This window comes from Corvus cornix, chromosome Z, assembly GCF_000738735.6.
Source record: "Corvus cornix cornix isolate S_Up_H32 chromosome Z, ASM73873v5, whole genome shotgun sequence".
NCBI lineage: Eukaryota > Metazoa > Chordata > Aves > Passeriformes > Corvidae > Corvus > Corvus cornix.
This window is the reverse complement of record NC_046357.1, coordinates 803,053-823,934: the sequence shown is the minus strand read 5'-3', so window position 1 is coordinate 823,934 and position 20,882 is coordinate 803,053. Positions and strand designations below refer to the sequence as shown.

The window sequence follows — 20,882 nt, the reverse complement described above, 5'->3', positions numbered from 1 at the left end:
CTTGGTTGGCTCCACACCATCCAGCTATCGGTGTTTGGGACATGCACATTAGGCCCTGATCCTCTGGGATTCTGCTCTGGGCAGCGACTGAGGAGCACAACCACACGTGGGACACAGCAGAACTTCCCGAGGCTCTGCGGGGCTCTGGTGCAGGGTTCACCCTGTAAATTCTGTTGTCCTGGTTAAGGCTCTCTTGGCACGAGGAATGCGAACTCTGGGGCTCCCTGAACTGTGCCTGGCAGCAGCCTGGTGCTGTGTCCCAGGGCAGCCTGCACAGGAGCCCGTGGTGGAGCAAACCCAGCAGAACCGAGCCTGGTCCATGCTGCAGAGGAGCTGGAGGCCTGGCTGGGTGTGCTTCCTCCCTCACCGCAACCCCATTAAAATTTAAGGGTAAAAGTGGGAGTAATGAAAGAGAATTTTCTATTTAAGGCTTTTAACTCATTTTTACCTCCAGCGTTAGCTGGAGTTTGTGCAAACCACTGGCAAGGCAATTAAAGTGGCTTTTTAATGGGTTATTTTTGTCGCTTCACCATGGTGGGAGCTAAAGATCCCAGGCTGTGAGCTGCCTGGGGTAGGGGCCATCCTTTTGCTGAGCTGCTCTGATGTTTAATCCCTAATTGGGTTTTACTCACAGGCCCTGGCTGAGTCACGACAAGAGGGAGAAGGTGCAAGGTTATGCTGGGTGGAGCATGGGGAGCAGAGTATCCAGGCTGCAGTTCCCCAAGGCTTCCAGGTTGGATCCATGCTGGAAAAGAAGAGTAAAGGACTTTGGAAGATGAAATGCACAGTTTGTTTCGCATGGCTGATGGGTGTTTTGTAGGAGTAAGCTCCAAGGACAAAAAGCAACAAAAAACCAGATTGCCTGAGAGTTCCTCCTAAATCCTGAGGACTGCTGGGAGAAGATGAGGGTGGGTAGGTGAGTGTGGGATTTCCTGGGTGAGAATGTGATGCCTGCTGAGCAGACCTGTTCCTCCAGGTGCTGGGCAGGCTGCGTGGGACAGCGCTGAGGTCCCACGTGGTGATGGATACTGTGGTGGCCGGGAAGTCTTAATCCCTGATTCATTTTTGGGGAATTTTCCTGGGAGCTGCCCTGTGTACAGCCTGAGAGGGCTTGGGGCTTTTCAGCTCCGTGGGAGTGCAGGTGCCCCGAGGGCACCAGGCAGCAATCCCAGCGCATTCATCCTGGGTCAGGCTGGCCTCGGTGTTCCTCGCTCAGCACAGTGTGTCCTGTGTTCCTGCTCCCCTCCAACCCCTGAGTCCATTTCTCAGCACGGCATGGCAGGAATGCAGGCTTGGGTCCGGCTCAGTTAATTTCTTGTGCAGCTCAGCCAAGGGAAGGCAGGGATGGGTCTGTCTCCCTCTCAGAGAGCAGCGTTCATTCATTCAGCTGCTGCCCGCATCAGCACACCTCTGCTGCCCTGTGATTTCCCTCCACCCGGGTTATTTGGAGAAAAGCTTTCTAAAAATAGCCTCCTGGTTCTTGCAGTATTGCTCTGTGCAGCTCTGAAAACCTGCCTGGAAAGGCTGTCCAGCTCATTGATGTTTCCTTAAAATACAGCTAATCCATGTAATCTCATTATAGTGGTAGGTGATTATACTGACAGCAAGCTTTAGCAGTGGTCCAGCAAAGCCTTTTATTCCCTGTCTGTTATGTGCGTGGCTGAGAGTCACTGGGACTGCATTTTGGGTTTGGCCTGTCTATTTTAGGAGCAGGACTTACAATATTTTTGTTTCAATTCCCTGGAAAATGTCCTGCATTGTTTGTGAGGATGCCAGCGCGTTTTTGCCACTGCCTCTCAGCTTTGCTGGCTGCTGGCATCCCGTGGCTGTGCAGCAGGATCTCCCAAAACTACTGGGAAGCACTAAAGCAGCAGAGATTTGGGTCTTTTTCCCAGAGTAGATGAGGGGGAGCTTTGCCGTGTGTAGTGTGGGATTCCTGTGTCGCTGTTTGCAGGCGTGGGATGGCCCCGCTCTCCAGGGAGTCAGCCCAAGGAAAAGGCGGGTTTTGGGATGCTGAGTGATCCCTCCCAGCGATGGGAGGACCTGCCTTGCTTCCCCAGGCAGATTGGATGTGTGGGTCAGGCACCACGGAAGGCTGGCTGTGAGCGAGGAGCAGCAGAGCAGTGTGGGCCGAAGGCAGCTCCAGCCCACCCGGAGAGCGGGGAATTGCCCAGGAGAGGTTTCCTCCTGAGCCGCCGTGTGCTTGGATCATGGACTGGCTGGACAGCGGCCAAATACCGCAGTGGTCACTGTGCCCCGCTGCATCTGGGCAGGCTGCTGGAGGTCCTGCTGATTCCTGCCAGGGCCTGGGCAGCCTTGGCTGGGTAGGGTGGGTTACGGGGCTCCATGTGCTCGGTTCTGGCTGTGCTCAGTTCTGGCTGTGCTCAGTCCTGGCTCTGCTTGGTGGCCTTGCCCCATCATCATCAAATCACAGAATCTCCTGAGCTGGAAGGGACCCACCAGGATCATCCATTCCAGCCCCTGGCCCTGCACACACACCCCAACAACCCCACCCTGGGCATCCCTGGCAGCGCTGTCCCAACGCTCCTGGAGCTCTGGCAGCCTCGGGGCCGTGCCCGTTCCCTGGGGAGCCTGGGCAGTGCCCAGCACCCTCTGGGGGAAGAACCTTTCCCTAAACTCCAACCTAAACCTCCCTGGCACTGCTCCAGCCGTTGCCTGGGTCCTGTCCCTGTCACAGGGAGCAGAGATCAGAGCTGCCTCTGCTGCTGCCCTCACAAGGAAGCTGTAACTGCAGCGAGGACTCCCCTCAGTCTCCTCGACCTGAATGGACCAAGTGCCCTCAGCTGCTCCTCATGTGGCCCCTCCAGACCCTTCCCCATCCCCATGTCCCTCCTCTGGACTCTCTGAGCTTTACATCTTTCTTGCATTGTGGCAGCCCCGGTGCGGGACAGTCCCTTCCCTCGCTGGTGTCCCTGGTGCCCCCAGGACAGGGATGTCCCTCCTGGCTCCGGGGCACTGCTCACTCAGGTCCAGCTGGCCATCACAGGATGCCCAGGTCCCTTTCCATGGCCGGGCTGTCCAGCACTGGCCTAGCAGCCCTGTGGCCCCAGTGGAGTATCCCTTTGGCCACAGCTGACCAGAGGGCTGTCTGCAGATGGGTGTCTCATCCGGCCACTCTCCAGGCGGCAGAGGTATGAACACGGGGCTGGAGCTGCAACTCCCCAAGCCCCGGGGCTGCTGCCTGGGAGAGCAGAGGGGCACCGGGAGTGTTTCTGATGGGGGCACAGTCCAGGTCTCCTCCCCACATGGCTTTGCCCCTTTCCATCGCATTGGGAGGGTCTCTCCTGCCGTGCCAGCCTGGGGCCATTGCTGTGGGGCTGCAGCATGAGGAGTGAGGGTGGAAACCTTTTGCCAAATGGTTTGTGCAGACAAGTGCAGGTTTTTTCCCTCTCCACAAAGCCTGTCCTCGTTGTTTGCCCAAGCTGAGCACGCAAATCTGCGAGTGGTCCAGCCCTGGCCCCAGAATAAATGGGATGAGATTTGTCAGTGAGCAGGAGGATTAAAGGGGAGGCCATGGCCCGGCTCTGTGCAAGCACTTTGTGAGATCCAGGGCAGTGTTGTGAGAGGACATCAGGCTGTCTCTCAGAGAGATCCCTATCTCTGGGGCCCGTGGAGGGTTGGAGGAGCTGCTCTGCCATCTCTCTGCCTGCTGGCACATGCTGCACATACGTCCTTTGGGGCAAATTCCTGGTGCAGGCTTCTCGGATACGATAGAAAACCTCTAGGGCTGTTTCTGTGATTTTTGCAAAATTATTTTTTTAATAACCATCCTGCTTCTGCTTATCTTTGCCCAGCCCCTCCAGTGATAACACAGGCAAAGCCCTGACCCGTGGCGTCCCGGGGAGGAAGGGCTCAACGCTGACAAAGTGCCAATTTCTGATCTCTTTTTTCTGGAGGAAAAGGCTGTAGGTGCCAAACCAAAAGGGCAAAGTGATTTGCCCCGGTGAGGTATCGTGTTTCTGCTCTGATTTATGGTGAGGGGAGAGGCTTCTGAGTCATCCCTTCCAGGAACTGCTTTATTTTGTTAACGGAGATAATTCTGCTGGTTTTAAATCAGTGTGGTGTCAGTCAGCAAAAGCCGGTGCAGAATGGAAACCACAGCTGGCCACACTGGGGCTGAGCAGGGAGAGGGACTGGGACTGACCTGGGAGAGGGACTGGGGCTGACCTGGGACTGGGGCTGACCAGGGAGAGGGACTGGGGCTGACCAGAGAGAGGGACTGGGGCTGACCAGGGGGAGGGACTGGGGCTGACCAGAGAGAGGGACTGAGGCTGACCAGAGAGAGGGACTGGGGCTGACCAGGAAGAGGGGGACTGGGGCTGACCAGGGACTGGGGCTGACCAGGGAGCGGGACTGGGGCTGACCAGGGAGCGGGACTGGGGCTGACCAGGGAGCGGGACTGGGACTGACCTGGGACTGGGGCTGACCAGGGAGCGGGACTGGGGCTGACCAGAGAGAGGGACTGGGGCTGACCAGGGAGCGGGACTGGGACTGACCTGGGACTGGGGCTGACCAGGGAGCGGGACTGGGGCTGACCAGGGAGCGGGACTGGGGCTGACCAGGGAGAGGGACTGGGGCTGACCAGGGAGAGGGACTGGGGCTGACCAGAGAGAGGGACTGGGGCTGACCAGAGAGAGGGACTGGGGCTGACCAGGGAGCGGGACTGGGGCTGACCAGGGAGAGGGACTGGGGCTGACCAGGAAGAGGGACTGGGGCTGACCAGAGAGAGGAACTGGGGCTGACCAGGAAGAGGGACTGGGGCTGACCTGCGAGAGGGACTGGGACTGACCAGAGAGAGGGACTGGGACTGACCAGGGAGAGGGACTGGGGCTGACCTGGGACTGGGGCTGACCAGGAAGAGGGACTGGGCTGACCAGAGAGAGGGACTGGGGCTGACCAGAGAGAGGGACTGGGCTGACCAGGAAGAGGGACTGGGGCTGACCTGGGACTGGGGCTGACCAGGGAGCGGGACTGGGGCTGACCAGAGAGAGGGACTGGGGCTGACCAGAGAGAGGGACTGGGCTGACCAGGAAGAGGGACTGGGGCTGACCTGGGACTGGGGCTGACCAGAGAGAGGGACTGGGGCTGACCAGGAAGAGGGACTGGGGCTGACCTGGGACTGGGGCTGACCAGGAAGAGGGACTGGGGCTGACCTGGGACTGGGGCTGACCAGGAAGAGGGACTGGGGCTGACCAGAGAGAGGGACTGGGGCTGACCAGAGAGAGGGACTGGGGCTGACCAGGGAGCGGGACTGGGACTGACCTGGGACTGGGGCTGACCAGAGAGAGGGACTGGGGCTGACCTGGGAGAGGGACTGGGGCTGACCTGGGAGAGGGACTGGGGCTGACCAGGAAGAGGGACTGGGGCTGACCTGGGACTGGGGCTGACCAGAGAGAGGGACTGGGGCTGACCAGGAAGAGGGACTGGGGCTGACCAGGGAGCGGGACTGGGGCTGACCAGAGAGAGGGACTGGGGCTGACCTGGGAGAGGGACTGGGGCTGACCTGGGAGAGGGACTGGGGCTGACCAGGAAGAGGGACTGGGGCTGACCAGAGAGAGGGACTGGGGCTGACCAGAGAGAGGAACTGGGGCTGACCAGGAAGAGGGACTGGGGCTGACCAGAGAGAGGGACTGGGGCTGACCAGGGAGCGGGACTGGGGCTGACCAGGGAGAGGGACTGGGGCTGACCAGGAAGAGGGACTGGGGCTGACCAGAGAGAGGGACTGGGGCTGACCAGAGAGAGGGACTGGGGCTGACCAGGGAGAGGGACTGGGGCTGACCTGGGACTGGGGCTGACCAGGGAGCGGGACTGGGCTGACCAGGCAGTGGGACTGAGCTACAGGTGCAGCAGCTGCTGGGCCGCCCAGCTGTGGTGGGTGCGTGGCACGGGTGGGTGCCCCCAGGACGGAGCTGTGCTCTCCCAGCGCGGTGCCGTGCCAGGGGACGGCGGGAGGCTGTGGGGCGGCGCTGCTGGCCCTGGGCAGACGGGCTCGGCCGTGTTTGTTCAGGCACTGTCTGGTCGCTGTCTGGCTGCAGACAGCCCAGCCCAGAGCAGTTTCACATGCTGGGTCCCTCTGGGAAACGAGGCCTGTCCCCACGTCTGGGCTCTGCTTGGCCACTCGCAGCCCCTCCACGGCTGACTGACCAGGGCCAGCTGCCTGCTCAGGGACAGATGGGTGGCTTTCCCACACTGCCTAAAGCCCCTGTGAGTGTCAGCAAGTTCTCCTTTGTTTTCTGTTCTTTCTGTGAACTAATGAGCGTTGTCTGATTTTTCTTTCTCCTTTTATTTTTTTTTTTCTGGGTGTAATTTGGCCTGCCCACAATTGCCCTAGCTGTTAAGGAGGAGAATTCCTGTTTTCCCGAGTGAGATTTGGGCACTGGAGGTGGCTTTGCAGTGCTGGGTGATGCTGCTCTGCTTGTTTTGAGTGCATGGGAAAACTCTGTGTTTTACTGCTGGTCATGGCAGGGCTTTGGGGTCATTCTCTGCTGTTTCTCTTTGGTTTGCCTTTCCCCTCCGGCTTCTCCCACAGGCTCATGCAAGATTTTGCCCTCCTCCTGTGGCAGTGCTGCTTGATGCCTTCTGGCTTTTAGCTGGCGGCACATCTGCTCATCGTGTTGATGAGTTTCTGCCCGGCTCCTGGCATCAAAGACATCTCGGTAAGAAGTATTTTCAGAGGCACAGGAACATGATCTGCCCCCGAGCGGGTTGCATGGCTGTTGTTTGGCACAGCCGGGTGGTCAGGGGAGGGGAGACAGCCCAGGAAAACAGGCTTTGGGGAAAGCAGGCACCTGGTGTGCCTTGCAGCTGCAGCTCGGGCGAGTCTGGGGGGATGAAATCGGCACTCACAAGCCTGGAGTGTCACTGCTTTGAGTGGCAGTCTGTGTCTCCTTGCTGTAACCAGCTCTGGCGTGAGAGGGGCTGGTTCTGCCCCGGGGGTCGCTGTGCCGGTGGGGATCAGCAGGAGCTTCCCCAGGCGGGTCCCAGCCTTGCCGGCGAGTGCAGGGCTGGGGAGGGTCTCGGGGCTACCAGGGTGGGGTGTCCCCGGTGGAGCCCCCAGGCAGAGGACACACAGCACAGGAGCATCCCTTGTTCTCCAGCGCCCTTCAGAGAGGAGCAGTTTTCTGGCTGTGTTCAGCAGGTTTGGGGAGCCTGGAGGTGTTCTGAAGGCCCCCGGATGTGGCATTTGGGGCGGCGGCATGGCGCTGCTAGGTTAATGTTTGGGCTCGGTGATCTTAGAGGCCTTTCCCGACCTGTTTGTGATTCTGTGAGCGGCTTCTGCTGAGGTCGGGCTGGTTCTGTTGGGGTGGGTTCCTGCCCCGTGATTTCCCTGTTTCCCTGGCATCTCCCATGCCACATCAGGTGTCCCCATGTACCACTGCTGCCAGGGCCGAGCACAGCCCGTCCGTGCTGGGGTGTGAGGGTCACAGAGGGGTGGGACGGGAGCCCCCGGCCCCGTGACAGACACCTGGAGCTCCTGGGCGAGGCAGGAGGGTGCAGAGCAGGGAGCCAGGCCCTGTGGTGCGTGGCCTGAGCTGCAGCAGGGAGGGAGGAGGCTGCTTGCCAGGAGGGGAGCAGAGCTGTGCCTCCACCCGCACGCAGCTCCGAGCAGCTGCGTCCCCAGGGCTCTCTGTGGGATGCTCTGCAGAGCTGAGCGCCAGGAGCCGTGTTTATTGATGGGCAGGGGTTATTAAATTTCGGCCTCGGAGCAGTCGCTGGCGTGGGAGCAGAGAGCAACAGGAGCCTTGTCCTTGTTTCCTGCTGCTTCGGTAACTCCGGCTCTGTGGCTGAAGCCTGGAGAGATTTCCTGAAGACAGGTGGGTCTTTAGGAAGTCTGAAGGCGCCGCGGGGGCAGTGGGACAGGGATAAAGGGTGTCTGAGAGGCTTCTGCTGTGGGGAGAGCAATTCTGGGGTGAAGAGAAGCAAGGAAGAAGTGAATCTCGTCGTGCTCCTGCCAGAGCTGCCCGATACGAGGTGCAGTGGCCTGTGGGGTCCGGCCCTGTAGAAGGAGTGCAAGCTGTTACCCCGCTCTAATTAGCACCCGTGGTGCGCTGTTAGTGACAGACATCCTGCTCAGACTCCTGAGCTTTAGTGAATTCATCCAGCTAGAGAGGTCACTGCCCCTCGGAGCGGGCTTGGTGACAGGGAACAGCTCACTGAGGCGTCACCCTGGGGCTCGTGCTGGGACGTGCTGGGATCTCGCTGGGATATGGCAGCAGAGAGGTCCTGCGAGGGCACCCTGAAGCCCCCGTGAGGGCACCCAGAGCCCCTGTGAGGGCACCCAGAGCCCCCTTGAGCCTTCAGAGGAGCGCGGGGAGCAGAAAGGTCAGTGCAAATCCCAGCAGCATCACCAGGGCACACAATTCCCTTGCGCAGAGGAGTGTGGGAGAGAGAGAGAACGGGAGAATGAAAGGAAAGTTCTCAATTCTTCCCTCATCTTTGTATTTCGTGGCACTAGGGGTACCAATTACAAGATCTCTGTGTCTGCGCAGAGGCAGCTGCTGCAGCTGCCCCTGGTGAAAAAGCGAGTGAGAGGTAAATTGAGGCTGTAAAATACAGTCAGTGTTCGTCAGGAGGGAATATCTCTACATTTCCTGCACTATTCCTCAATGCAGAGTGGGTTTTTTGGAATTTGGTGGCTTAACTCTCTGTATAAGCACCCACGTCCTCTTCTGGTCACCTCCCCGTGTCCATCTGTTCCTGGGTGGCTGCAGGGCAGGCTGGTGGCACCACGGGGGCTCCTGACCCTTCCCTCAGGCCCTGGTGCAGGTCTGAGTGATGGCTTTGACACACATTTATTAAATTGAGGGGATTCATGGTCTGCACCGCAGGAGAGCCATCGGTGGGTGCCTTCTGGAAGGACGCAAAACTTCCCTACCTCTGAACCAGGATAGCAAGTGGCAGAGGGGAAGGCAATAAAGTTAGCACTCAGATCCCTTAAAGCTGGTGTCCGTTTGTTTTCCGGGCTTCCAGCACCCAGCAAAGCCCTCTGTCGAGCACACGAGCGGCAGGCTGGGGTGCCTCCACCAAAATAAACAAGTCAGGTGTATTTTCCCTGCACACAAATTCTGCTACCCTGGCGCCCTGCCCGCTGCAGGACCTGCTGGCTGTGTTCTGCTGCCGCTTTTTCTGGAGCTCCCACTGAATTTGGCTCCTTAAGTGGGTGTCAGATCCTGGCCTCATCATCCTGAGCAGCCGCTGGGGCTCTGGTCTGTAGGTCTGTAAAAGCTGACCGCGTTTTCCATCCTCCGCAGCCGCGTGCCGTCGCTGCTGCGTTTATGGGCGCCGCTGAAATAGCACTTGTTCATTACAACAGCCGTGGAGAGCCACGGAGAGGGGAGAAGCTGGGACCGATGATGCCAGGCTGGCACCCAGGCACTCCCCTCGGTTCCCTGCAGCCCGTGGCAGCAGCAGCACACTGGAGCAGCCGGGGTTGTTCCCCCGCGGCAGCGCCCGGACCCCAGAGCAGAACTGCGGCTGTGGGCACACTGCGTGGGGCTCCTTGGGGCTGCTGGTGGACTGTCAGGAGAGAGGTGCGGTTTGGAGAATGGAGAAGGCAGGAAAAATTACCTGGAAGGCTGGTCAGCCTGGTCCGCTGGGTCTGCTGTTGTCCCAGGTGGAGGAGGCAGAGATAAGAGTGTCAATCACTGAGTCACAGAATGGTTTGGGTGGGAAGGGAGTTTAGGGCCATCTCATTCCACCCCTGCCACGGGCAGGGACAGCTTCCACTGTCCCAGGCTGCTCCAAGCCCCATCCAGCCTGGCCTTGGACACTGCCAGGGATCCAGGGGCAGCCCCAGCTGCTCTGGGCACCCTGGGCCAGGGCCTGCCCACCCTCACAGACAGCAATTCCTGCCCAATATCCCATCCAGCCCTGCCCTCTGGCACTGGGAAGCCATTCCCTGGGTCCTGTCCCTCCATGCCTTGGCCCCAGTCCCTCTGCAGCTCTCCTGGAGCCCCTTTAGGCCCTGCCAGGGGCTCTGAGCTCTCCCTGGAGCCTTCTCTTGTGCAGCTGAACACCCCCAGCTGTCCCAGGCTGGCTGCAGAGCAGAGGGGCTCCAGCCCTGGAGCATCTCGGTGGCCTCCTCTGGACTGGCTGCAGCAGCTCCAGGTCCTTGTGCTGTTGTTCCCCAGGGCTGGGGCAGCTCTGCAGGTGGGGCCTCACCTGAGCGGGGCAGAGGGGCAGAATCCCCCCGTGACCTGCCTCTCCCCCACTCCTGTGGGACCCTGTTGTCTGCTGGTCCCTTGGCCGTGGAACATCTCCCTGTCTTTGCCAGCAGCTTTTCCCTGGATGTTCAGTGAGAGAGAGGCAGCCACGGGAGTCAGGACAGGGGCGTGACGTGCTGGGCTCCAGGGCCGTTCTTTTAGGGTGGTTCTGCCTCAGCCCCTCTAATTGCAGCAGCTGCAGCAGGGCCATCGCTCAGCTGGGCAGTGAGACAGCGCCAGGAGCACCACGCAGACCATTGCCTTGCTTCTGAGAAAAAATAGGGCTCTTCCTTCCCCTTTTTTCCCCTCATGAGCTGCATTTTCCCTTTCAGTGCTTCTGGAGCTCTACTAATTATTAATAATTAGGCTGACGAGGCAAAGCTTGGTTTCTTTCCATTGCGGCTAGAGTAAGCCAAGACACTTGGCGTGGGATCTTGCGCTGGATCCCACCCACCCCTACCTGGGCTCAGCAGTCCCCTGGAATTTGGCTCATGGAATCACAGGAGGGTTTGGGTTGCAGGGACCTTAAGGACCGTCCAGCTCCACCCCTTGCCGTGGGCAGGGACACCCCCATGAGACCAGAGTGCCAGAGGGCTGGGCAGCGTGGTGCTGCTGGGTGGGGGGCTGGGGGGAGGTACAGAGACAGGTCTCGAAGCCAGCATGGCACCATGTGGAAGCATGTTGACCCAAACCCTGCTTCACAGAGTTCCCTTTGCCAGTAGGAAGTTTGGGGGGGGGGTGTTTTTTGGTTTTTTTTTTCCTTGTCAGACATCCAGGAGACCTGTGCAGAGACTGAGGTCTCCAGCTCAGGCTTAGGAAGCTCAGGTGATCCCCCACAAGTGGGAAAGCCCCAGTCCTGCTGCGGCCCCCTGGTTGCTCAGCAGGTCCCAGGCTGCCCTTGAGCCTTCCTGTGGTGCTCGGAGCCCCCAGCAGCTCCCGGAGGTTTGAGCAACACGTGCTCCCTTTCCACAGTCTCGCAGCTGGGTTACCCCGCTGGGGGACCTTCCTGCACGGGGTGCTCTTTCCTTGCAGAGCCTCAGGATTTATTTCCCTCCCTTTTCCCCTTCTCCCCTTGTTCCCATCCGGTTTTGTCCCCCTGGTTTCACTGTGGACCGAGGCACCTCTCTGGCCGTGCCTGCCCTGCTTTCCCGATGGCACGAGCAGCTTTCTCTGTTCAGTCCTTGTGTGCAGAAGCCAGCATTAGATAATTGCTGGATTGAAAAGAGGCTGTAATTATTTTTGCTTCCCGACTGGAGGAGCAGGCAGTGCTTGCCAAACGGCTCGGTAGCTGCTGGCAGATGCTCCTCAGAGGGTATCCCTGCCCTGCCTACATCCTCCTGCCGTCAGATGCTCCGTATGTCTACATTTTAACTGTGAACCAGCTCCCTCTTCAAATCGCTGCTCCCTGCTGCCCCGGAGCGTTGTGTTTCTCATCCACCTTCGGCAGTGGGTGATTGCTCAGCATTTAATATTTTCCCTGGTATTTTGTCATTCCTGGTAACTTCTGCCGGGGGGCATGAAGGTCCCACCAGAGGGGCTTGGGGAGCGCAGAGCACCGGACCAGGCTGTGAACCCACTGCGAGGTTAATGGAGCAGCGCTGGTGATTGAGGGCTGGGACAGAGGAATCATTCTGGCACGAAGAACAGAACGGGAGCAGATCCACGGTTATTCTATTTTATTCTGTTTTATTTTCCTCCTCTGAGCAGCGCTGGGACCAGCTGCTGACCTGGGACCTCCCTGTGCAAGGTCACGGCCCCTGTGCTGCTGGGTGGTCCCTGCAGGTCCCCCCGGGCTCGGAAGGACCCTCAGGGGGTGGCACGGGGCATTGGTCGGCACAAGGGCGAGGATGGGGTGCAAGATGAGGCGTCAGGGGGTGATTGGGAGCGGGAGAGGTGTCCTTGCTCCGCTGAGATCCATAAACAGCTGCAAACGTGGTGGGTTGGAAACCTTGAGCTGATCATCTGGAAGAAAAAAGCCCAGCTGTTTCCTCGTGCTCCAGGCCTTTTGTTCCATTCTGTTTCCAAGTGAAGTATTTGCAGGTAAAAAACACCGTGGAAAACTTGCAGTGCTTTGGGGATCTTGGACTGTGTTTTCCCAGCTGAAACAGCCCCTGGCCACCCCTGCGTGGGCACCTGCCACCGGAAAATGACATTTTGTCAGGAATATCTCCCAAACACTGGGATCCTCTGGCTGAATCCACACCCTCATCCCCAACAGATGTTGGTATTTGCCCGTTGTGCCTCTGCCATCAGGGGCTGGGGGTCTGCCGGGGGTCTGCCGTGGTGCCAGTGGGTTCCTCTGGTGCTTGTCTTTCCTTTAAACGCCACTGCACCTTGAAGAGAGACTCCTGCACTGCTCAGGGGAGTGCATTGGCACAGCCAAAAGGCAGAGAGGCTTTGGGCTACGGAGTCATGCTCCAGAGGTGCCTCAGCTCGTGTTGGGTCTGCATTAACCAGTTACGGCTTCTTAATGCCGTAGCGGGTGAGAAAACAAATCTTATATCCTTCATATATAAGTATATTTATGTATATTTACCTGCTCTAATTTCAGACAGGAGCAGGGATGGCATCCCCGGGCTGCTGCCAACATTTGCTGTGGGACCCTGAGTTCAGGGGGTGTCACATCCTCACAGACAGTTTGGAAAAAAAATGGCCTTTTTCTGCAAAAATCGCCTCATTGGCCTGAGCAATTTTGGTTGTTACAAGCTGAAAAGCTCCTAGGCGCTCTCAGCTGCTCGGCAGGGAGTGTTTTTACCCTTGTTTCGGGTTTGTACCCTCGTTCTGTGCTATTTTTGCCACATGGTTCACGTGGGCAGTCGCGGACGCAACACGCTGTTCAGCCTTTGCAAATCGCTCCATAACGTTTTCAAGCGAATTTAAAAAAAAAAAAAAGGCAGCAAAGGGGAAAGGAAGAGTTACAGTTCTCTGTGTCTTACAAATGGAAAAGGGGAAATTAGGCAGCTGAAAAATCGCTGGTAATGCTGTGTGCATTGGGAGGGGATAACTAATGGTCCTCCGAAAGGTCGCGGTTTTGCTCATGGTTCACCGTCAGCGAGCTGTTACGTGGGCAGGGCACGGGTATCTAATGGATCCCTCTCTTCTCTTCCAGGAGTGAGGCTGGACCTGCTGGGGTGACGGGGCCGTGCAGCACGGGGAGCTCCCCGGGACGCTGTGACCATCAGACAGCACTCGGATCCGCCAGGGAAAGGCACACGGTGGGAAGGAACTGCAGACGTGGAAACTCTCTGCGCTGAAGGCAGCCGGAAAACTGAGTTTTGGCCTGCAAAACACCTGCTGCTGTTGGGCTCTATGTGTGCTGGTGGGGAGGATGGGGCCTGCCCATGCCAAAAAAGGAGCATCGGGAAGGGCGAAGCTCTGCTGACCGCTGGCAAGCCCGGCCGGTGCCTGGGTGCGCCTCGCTGGTGGGGAAAACACTGTCAGGATTTATGGGCAGGGAGGGTTTGGGGCAGTGCAGAGCCATGGGGCTGCTCTGGGCTCTGCCCCGCGGCGGGGCCAGCTGGCTGCCCCAGCGCTGAGACACCAGGGACACGGGGCTGTGCCACCGGCCCCGCGCTTCGGCATTGCCTCCGGGGTACCGGAGAAGGGAAGCGAGGCAGGGGCCAAGAAATGTAGCAGTGCTGATTTTTTAGTCTCGAGGAAAAGGACCTTTCTGCTTTGCTCGAGATCTCTGGGCTGGCTGTGTTTCTCTGCGCTGCTTGGAAAGTCTCTTGATTTCTCAGAACAATTTATTTCTTTGTGTGTGTGTGTGTGGTGTGTGTGTGTGTATGTCCTCAGATTGATTTTCACCCCGTGTCGTCTTGAAGTGATGGGTTCAGAGCGAGAGCCCTCCCCAGGCATCTGTCAGTAATAATGAGGGGCTTGACTTCCACCTACGTTTTTGACCTGGAGGCCCTGGGACTCTCCTGGCTTTTCGAGTGACGGAGGAGAAGCAGCAGCAAGAGCTGGCGCGCGCGATGGCGGAGAAGTGCGACTGCATCGCCAGCATGTACGGCTACGACCTGGGCTGTCGCTTCGTGAACTTCCGCCCGCTGGGCTTCGGGGCCAACGGGCTGGTGCTGTCAGCCCTGGACAGCCGCAGCTGCCGCAAGGTGGCCGTGAAGAAGCTGACGCTGGGCGACGCACGCAGCATGAAGCACGCCTTCCGCGAGATCAAGATCATCCGCCGCCTCGACCACGAGAACATCGTCAAGGTCTACGAGGTGCTGGGCCCCAAGGGCGCCAACCTCCGCGGGGACTTCTTCAAGTTCAACATGGTGTACATCGTGCAGGAGTACATGGAGACGGACCTGGCGCGGCTGCTGGAGCAGGGCAAGCTGGCCGAGGAGCACGCCAAGCTCTTCATGTACCAGCTGCTGCGCGGGCTCAAGTACATCCACTCAGCCAACGTCCTGCACCGCGACCTCAAGCCGGCCAACATCTTCATCAGCACAGAGGACCTGGTGCTGAAGATCGGCGACTTCGGCCTGGCCAGGATCGTGGACCAGCACTACTCGCACAAGGTAGGCAGTGCCGGGCTGACCGGCGCAGGGAGGCATAGAACATTTGTACGGCGATGTGGTTGGGCCACGCTGGATCTTCTTGGGGGAACTGGACCTTGAGCCCCCGCTGGGGTGACCGCTGCTGGTGACCGCTCTGCCCCAGGCTATTCCGTTCCATTCATGGAATCGTAGTTTGGGTGGGCAGGGACCTTTAAAGCTCATTCAGTCCAACCCCCCAGCACCAAGCAGGGACACCTAGGGACACCTTCCCCTAGATAGGGTTGCTCAGAGCCCTGTCCGGCCTGGCCTTCAGTGTTTTCTGGGCATAGCCCACGCACTGAGCTCTGCCAGAGTCCTGGGGCTCTGCAGTGCTGCAAAGCTGCAGAGAGAGCACAGGAAGGGTTTGAGGGCCCTTCAGCTGCCTTTCACTGCCTTACATGGTGTGTATTATACATGGTCAGGTGTTTCATTCTGTCTCAGCAGTGGGCTGTGGGGAGGCGTGTGTTTGCTTGCTGTACTCAAATGACTGAGCTCTGTGTTCCTCGCTCCGCTGCTGTTACAAAGCACAAGCAGCACGTGGAGAGGGGACCTGGCATGTCCACACCCGCTCTGCCAGGCTTTGTCCTCACTTCGGTGCCAACCGGCTTCTTAAAAACCCAGTTTTGTTTGAATTAACATAGGGGGAGAGGGCTGGGTCTTTGAGACTCAGTCAAGTCTTTTCATCTGAGGTCAAGATCCAAATAACAAGTGAAATTCTTGGCCGCTTGGTACTTAGTGTATCATAAAGCAGTAATAATGTGAGTGACCGGGGCAGCCTGCTGTGTTGACAGCGGGCAGGCAGCATGGGAGGCCGGGATAATGGCTGAGAAGACTATGTGACACGCAGTCCTGATGCTAATGGATCTTGAACAGAGCTGCAGATGTATAATGCCGGTTGCCTTCCAGGCGGGAGCTCTTGAGCACTGGAGGAACGTGGCGGAGGCTCCGTCAGCCCGTGGGTCCACGTGTTCTGGGAGAAAGCGGTCACTGCATGGTCTGCAGCTGGCCTCTGGTTAGAGCTACTGTTTGGTGTTGTGAGATGAGATGAAATCTGTTCTCCTGAGCTGGGTGTGTCCGCGGTGAGGTTGGGGTCGGTCCCCCATGGATCTGTTGTTGTGCCTGTGCCGAGGCTTAAACGCGCTTTGCGTTACCAGTGGGTTCCTGCCCCTTGCTCCGTGAAGGGAGGCATGGAAGGGCAGGCAGCAGAGGACGGCAAAAAGACAATTTCATGATCCCGAGCAGATCTGTTCTGGATGCGAGTCGGGGCTGTGGGGAGAAATAGAGCCTGGGGAAAAGGAGTACGGTTGCAGGGGACATCAGGGAGCAGGGCACAGGGTCGCTGTCACTCTGCCTGCCCTCCCTGTGTTCCCTTCCTGACTCCTTATTTATGGCCCCACTCAGGAGGAGGCTCCTGGCTTTTCAGATGGATGGTTTGTTTGTTTAAAGTCAGGTAATTCCCAGAGAAAACCCCTGCAAACAAGGCAGGCTACGTGAATGCAGAAAGTCTCTGATTTAGGGAACATCGTGTTGTCAAGGACTGCGGGATCAGGGTAGGAGTTACCTGTTCATGTCTGCTGCAGAGTTATTGTTATTTCTGAGCAATTCTCTGTAGCCTCAGTAATGGCCAGTGCAGTGGAAGGAGCTGTCAAGGGCTGCAGCTTCGTGTTGGTGTTTAACTCTGCCAGATGCCATTGCATGAGCATCCTCCAATTCCTCACGGGGTGGGAGGCTGGAGCATCAGTGCAAAAAAACCCATCCAAGTGTGCAGAGAAAGCTGGATACTGCTCCCGAGCAGAGCTGAAAATAGCAGAAAATGCCAGTTATTGGTGACTCCTGGCAGTGGGCAGGACTGTGTTTGCCAGAGCTGGGTGCCGGGCCCTGCAGGGGCAGAGGGACAACAGGAGGGCTCGGGTGGGGTGTGGGTCAGTCCTGCCTCTGATGTCTAAGGTGACTCAGAGAAATCAATTCCTTCCCATATTTCGCACCCAAGCCCCGCTCTCCTCCAAGGCTCGCACGGATTTCCGAGCTCCGTGGCCGCGCTCGGGCAGGAGGCAGCAGCAGGAGGCAGAGCAGCGGAGCATCGCCCGTCTGAGGCTGCTGGGCCTCCACCCCAGGGCCACCCGGGCAGAGCAGGGATCCTCACAGCCCAGCCCGTGGTGCTGCCAGCCCAAGAGCAGATGAAATCCTGCATGATTCATTGCCCAAAGACCCCGCAGACCCAACCCTCTGAGGGCAGTGCGGAGCTGCACCTCTATCGCAGTGGTTTCCTGCGAGCCTCTGAGGTTCATCCGAAGCACGTGCGTTTTTCTTCTGTTGGCATGTTTTGTATCTGCAATATGCTTACGCTAATGGCTGGGCTCTGCTGACACAAAAGATTGCAGGTTGTGTGGTGTTACTGGTCCCAAAGGTCACATCGCTTCTGACCTGATGCTTCTCAAAGCCCAGACCATCCTGCTGAGTGTTAAAATGGCAGGTAGGAACCATGCTAGATTGTGAGCACAATTGTAAACACAGCTTAGAACACACACACCACCTAAATAATAGCCCTTGCCTGGCAAGGTGTCTCGTTTGTGTGACTTTCAGCAGGCAAACGTTGAATTAGGATAGCAGGGTGGGAAGGGGAGAGCTTCCCAGCTCTGGGAGACGCTGAGCTGGGATAACGGGGTGGGAGGGGGAGAGCTCCCAGCTCTGGGATATGCTGAACTGGGATGATGGGATGGGAAGGGGAGAGCTGCCTGGCTCTGGGAGGCTCTGAACTGGGATAATGAAGGGGAGAGCTGCCCAGCTCTGGGATATGCTGAACTGGGATGATGGGATGGGAAGAGGAGAGCTGCCTGGGTCTGGGAGACGCTGAACTGGGATGATGGGATGGGAAGGGGAGAGCTCCCAGCTCTGGGATATGCTGAACTGGGATGATGGGATGGGAAGAGGAGAGCTCCCAGCTCTGGGATATGCTGAACTGGGATGATGGGATGGGAAGAGGAGAGCTGCCCGGCTCTGGGAGATACTGAACTGGGATAATGTGGTGGGAAGGGGAGAGCTGCCCGGCTCTGGCATATGCTGAACTGGGGTGATGGGATGGGAAAGGGAGAGCTGCCTGGCTCTGAGAAATGCCCTGAAGCACAGTGAGGAGCCGGCCTCCCCCAGTCGAAGCAGAGCGGCTTTGGCTGTTTCCCGCAGCACTCGGCTGTTGTTGCTGCTCAAATACCTTTCTCCATGTGGTAAGAGCAGCACAGGGACATCTCTTTGAAACTTCTCCACAGCAAACAAAATTAATTTCCAGCTGCCAAAGTCACATCCAGACCTCGGTCTGCACCTTCACTGGCTGCTCAGACCTGACAAATTTTAGCCCTGTCTCAGATACACGAGTTTCTAAGCTCAAGCACTTACAGACATCTCTAGGGCACAGAGTGCCAGGTGCAGCAGGAGAGGCCCCTCGGGAGATGATCCTGTGCATCCACGTCTCTCTCTCATCCCATCTCTTCCCCAAAGCTCTCACCATCCAGCTGTGCAGGCTCCTTTCTTTTCCATCTCACTGCTCGTCATCCCTGGGCATTTATCCCTCTAGAACATCTCCACATTATCGCCTTTCTCCTCGGCCGCTGCTGCCTGTGGTTTGAACACTTCACACCTTGGTGCCCAAATGGTGAGCAAAGGCAGGTTGGAGGTGAGGAGAAGAGCATTCCCAGCCTCCAGGAGATTCCTGTCTTCATGCAGGACAGGCAAAGCTGAGCTCTTCCTGCTCCATAACCCTTCATCCCCGTGGTGATTGCAGGATTCCCCGCTGGAATGCTCTGCCATGGCCCCTCTGTCCGCAGCCCCCATGGTCCAGTGCCTGCCTGGAGGCTCCCTGGGCCTCAGATGGATGCTGCCCATCCATCTGTCCATCAGTCCATCCGTCCATCCATCCATCCCCACTCTCGTGCCCTAATAAACACCCTTGGCTCCAAATGAGAGTCCAGATCCATCTGCGCCAGGTTTGGGAGGGAAGAGGGTGTAAAGGCGGGGTGCTGTCCTGCCCTGAGCACCCTCAGCTTGTGGCAGAGCAGGGAGACAGCAAAGTCGAGCGTTAAAAACTGGCATAAACACCAACCAGCAGATGTCTAGACTTTAAAATAATGAATGTTCTGGAGGGCAGACCCGTCCCTGGCTGTGCATCCTGTGTGGCGTGTCGGGTGCCGCAGCGCTGGGCAGAGCGTGGGGTGGTCCTGTCTGGGAAGGACGGGAGATTCCCGCTGGTGGGGACACAGAGACTTGCCAGGTGCCTTCCCTCGGGTGACCAGGCCTTGAACAGAACCTTCCTTACCCTCCCTGGGCTGCACAAGATTGTCTCTTCTGGGGGCTCTGCCTGGTGCTCCAGAGCACCTGGGGACATCTGCTGATGGGTTCCCAGGGGACCTGCTCTCCCTTTGCCTGTTGGCAGCATTCCTTACACAACTAACTGGCAGAAATTCCACACCACGGAGGTGTATCGGCCCTTCGAGGGGGAGTTCCTGTGGCGAACACTTTGCAGACCATCTTCAAAGCTTTGAAGTCCTCCTTTAGCTTTGTACTTGCTGTTCAGTGCAAACATAATCGCTTCCAGTCCATCCAGTAAATAACAAAATTCCCGGATGGGTTGTGGCGAGGAGGTGTTCAGAGGAGGTGAGGGTGTGGGGCGTTGCTCTGTGCTCCTCTGGAGGGGACCACCCAGCACGTCCAGCCCTTGGGCAGCAGCCCATGGCCCGTGCAGCCGGTGCTGAGCCTCCCTGCTGTGACCCCAACGCGTCTGTTCTCCGGCTCTGCCCTCCAGAGAGGCACGTAATGGTCTGTGCTCCTGAAATAAACGTGCCCTGTCATCCCAAAACGAGAGCGCGTCACGTTGCTGGAGCCCTGCGCGACAGCCGTGCCGTTGTCCTCCTGTGGAGCCACGTTCCTGCCAGCCCGGCATCGTCCACGGCCCCTCCCAGAACTGCCCTGCCTGCATTTCCAACAAACAAGGTTAAAAACCCTGCTGTGAGGAGGCAGAAGCTTGCTGCTGCTCCGGGATTATTCCAAAAGCTTGGGCTTGTTGCTATTTTGAGTCCCCCATCTGCAGCAGGAGCTGATCCGGCTCCCACGGGTGAAGCAGCAGAAATCCCAATGGTGGCTGTGGATGGGGGCGTGGATACACAGGCTGTGCTTGGATCCTGACGGATTTCCAGCGTGTGAGCCCCTGCTCTGCACCTCTGCGGCTTTTTCACGGCAGAAAGAAGGGTTCTGCTGTGAAACACTCCTGGGGGAAGCCTTGGGCTGTGGCGTGGGGGGCTGCAGTAGGTGGGATCCTGAATTCCCATGTCCCCTGGATCCCTCCAGCCCCGAGGACGAGCTCCAGGCTTGGATGGTGGTTGTCTGGAGCAGCAGCAGGTCTGGTGCTCCCCATGTGCTGCCATGCTGTGCCAGGTTCCCATGGGATGCAGGTTCAGCGTGCTGTCACCAGGGCGACACCAGGATGCAGCAGCACCTGCCCCAAATTGCTTCTCCTTCTGGTATTGCGAGCAAAACACAAGATGCGTGCTGTGTAGAGATGAGAAAAAACATTCCTTTTTCTTCGCTTTCCAGTTGCCTTGCTGTGCTGCTTGGTACGACTTGATGCTTGTCCTACCTGTAGTGAATTCATCACCTCTGTAGATCGCCTGAGCTGTTGCCACACACACAGGAGGAGGAGAAGCAGGAAAAGGATACTTTTTTTGAAAAGTAGCATTTTGAAATTTGCAAGGGAGAAAAACAGAAATAGCATGGAAGGGCTTAGACTTGAAGCTATTTTTCAACTAACTCCGTTGTTTTTTAAAGAGATTCTGGTGGTCCTCCAGTGCAGAAGGGGCTGTGCTGAATCCACAGAACATTGTCACAGAGATGGATGTTCCATCTTAGTTGGCACTAATTAATACGCTTCCGCTCTTTCTGTCTGGTTGGGTCTGGGTACGTGGTGCAGTCCTTGTGCTGGAGCCCTGCCTTGCTGAGGTGGTGGCCAGGGGTGCTGGGGCTCCCCACCCTGGCACCACAGCTGTGGGTGGGTCCTCATCCCGGGGCTGTGGCAGCGGCTCCGTCATCCCAGATCCCAAAGCTGTTTCTCCCCAGAACGTGCCATCCCACGGGACTG

At 58.0% G+C, this 20,882-nt stretch overlaps 1 protein-coding gene across 5 annotated transcripts in view; it reads left to right on the top strand.

The window, feature by feature from the left end:
* Nucleotides 1-20,882, top strand: part of MAPK4 (mitogen-activated protein kinase 4) — a 45,936-nt gene that overhangs the window by 10,573 nt on the left and 14,481 nt on the right. For 2 of the 5 annotated variants that reach the window (XM_039567130.1, XM_039567135.1), the window contains exon 2: nt 13,333-14,743. In XM_039567130.1, the coding sequence (XP_039423064.1) occupies nt 14,198-14,743 (546 nt within the window). In that variant the 5' untranslated portion in view covers nt 13,333-14,197. Of the gene's footprint in view, nt 1-5,865; nt 6,678-13,332; nt 14,744-20,882 lie in introns of those variants that run through there. The other 3 variants (XM_039567134.1, XM_039567133.1, XM_039567132.1) reach the window with 3 other exon arrangements.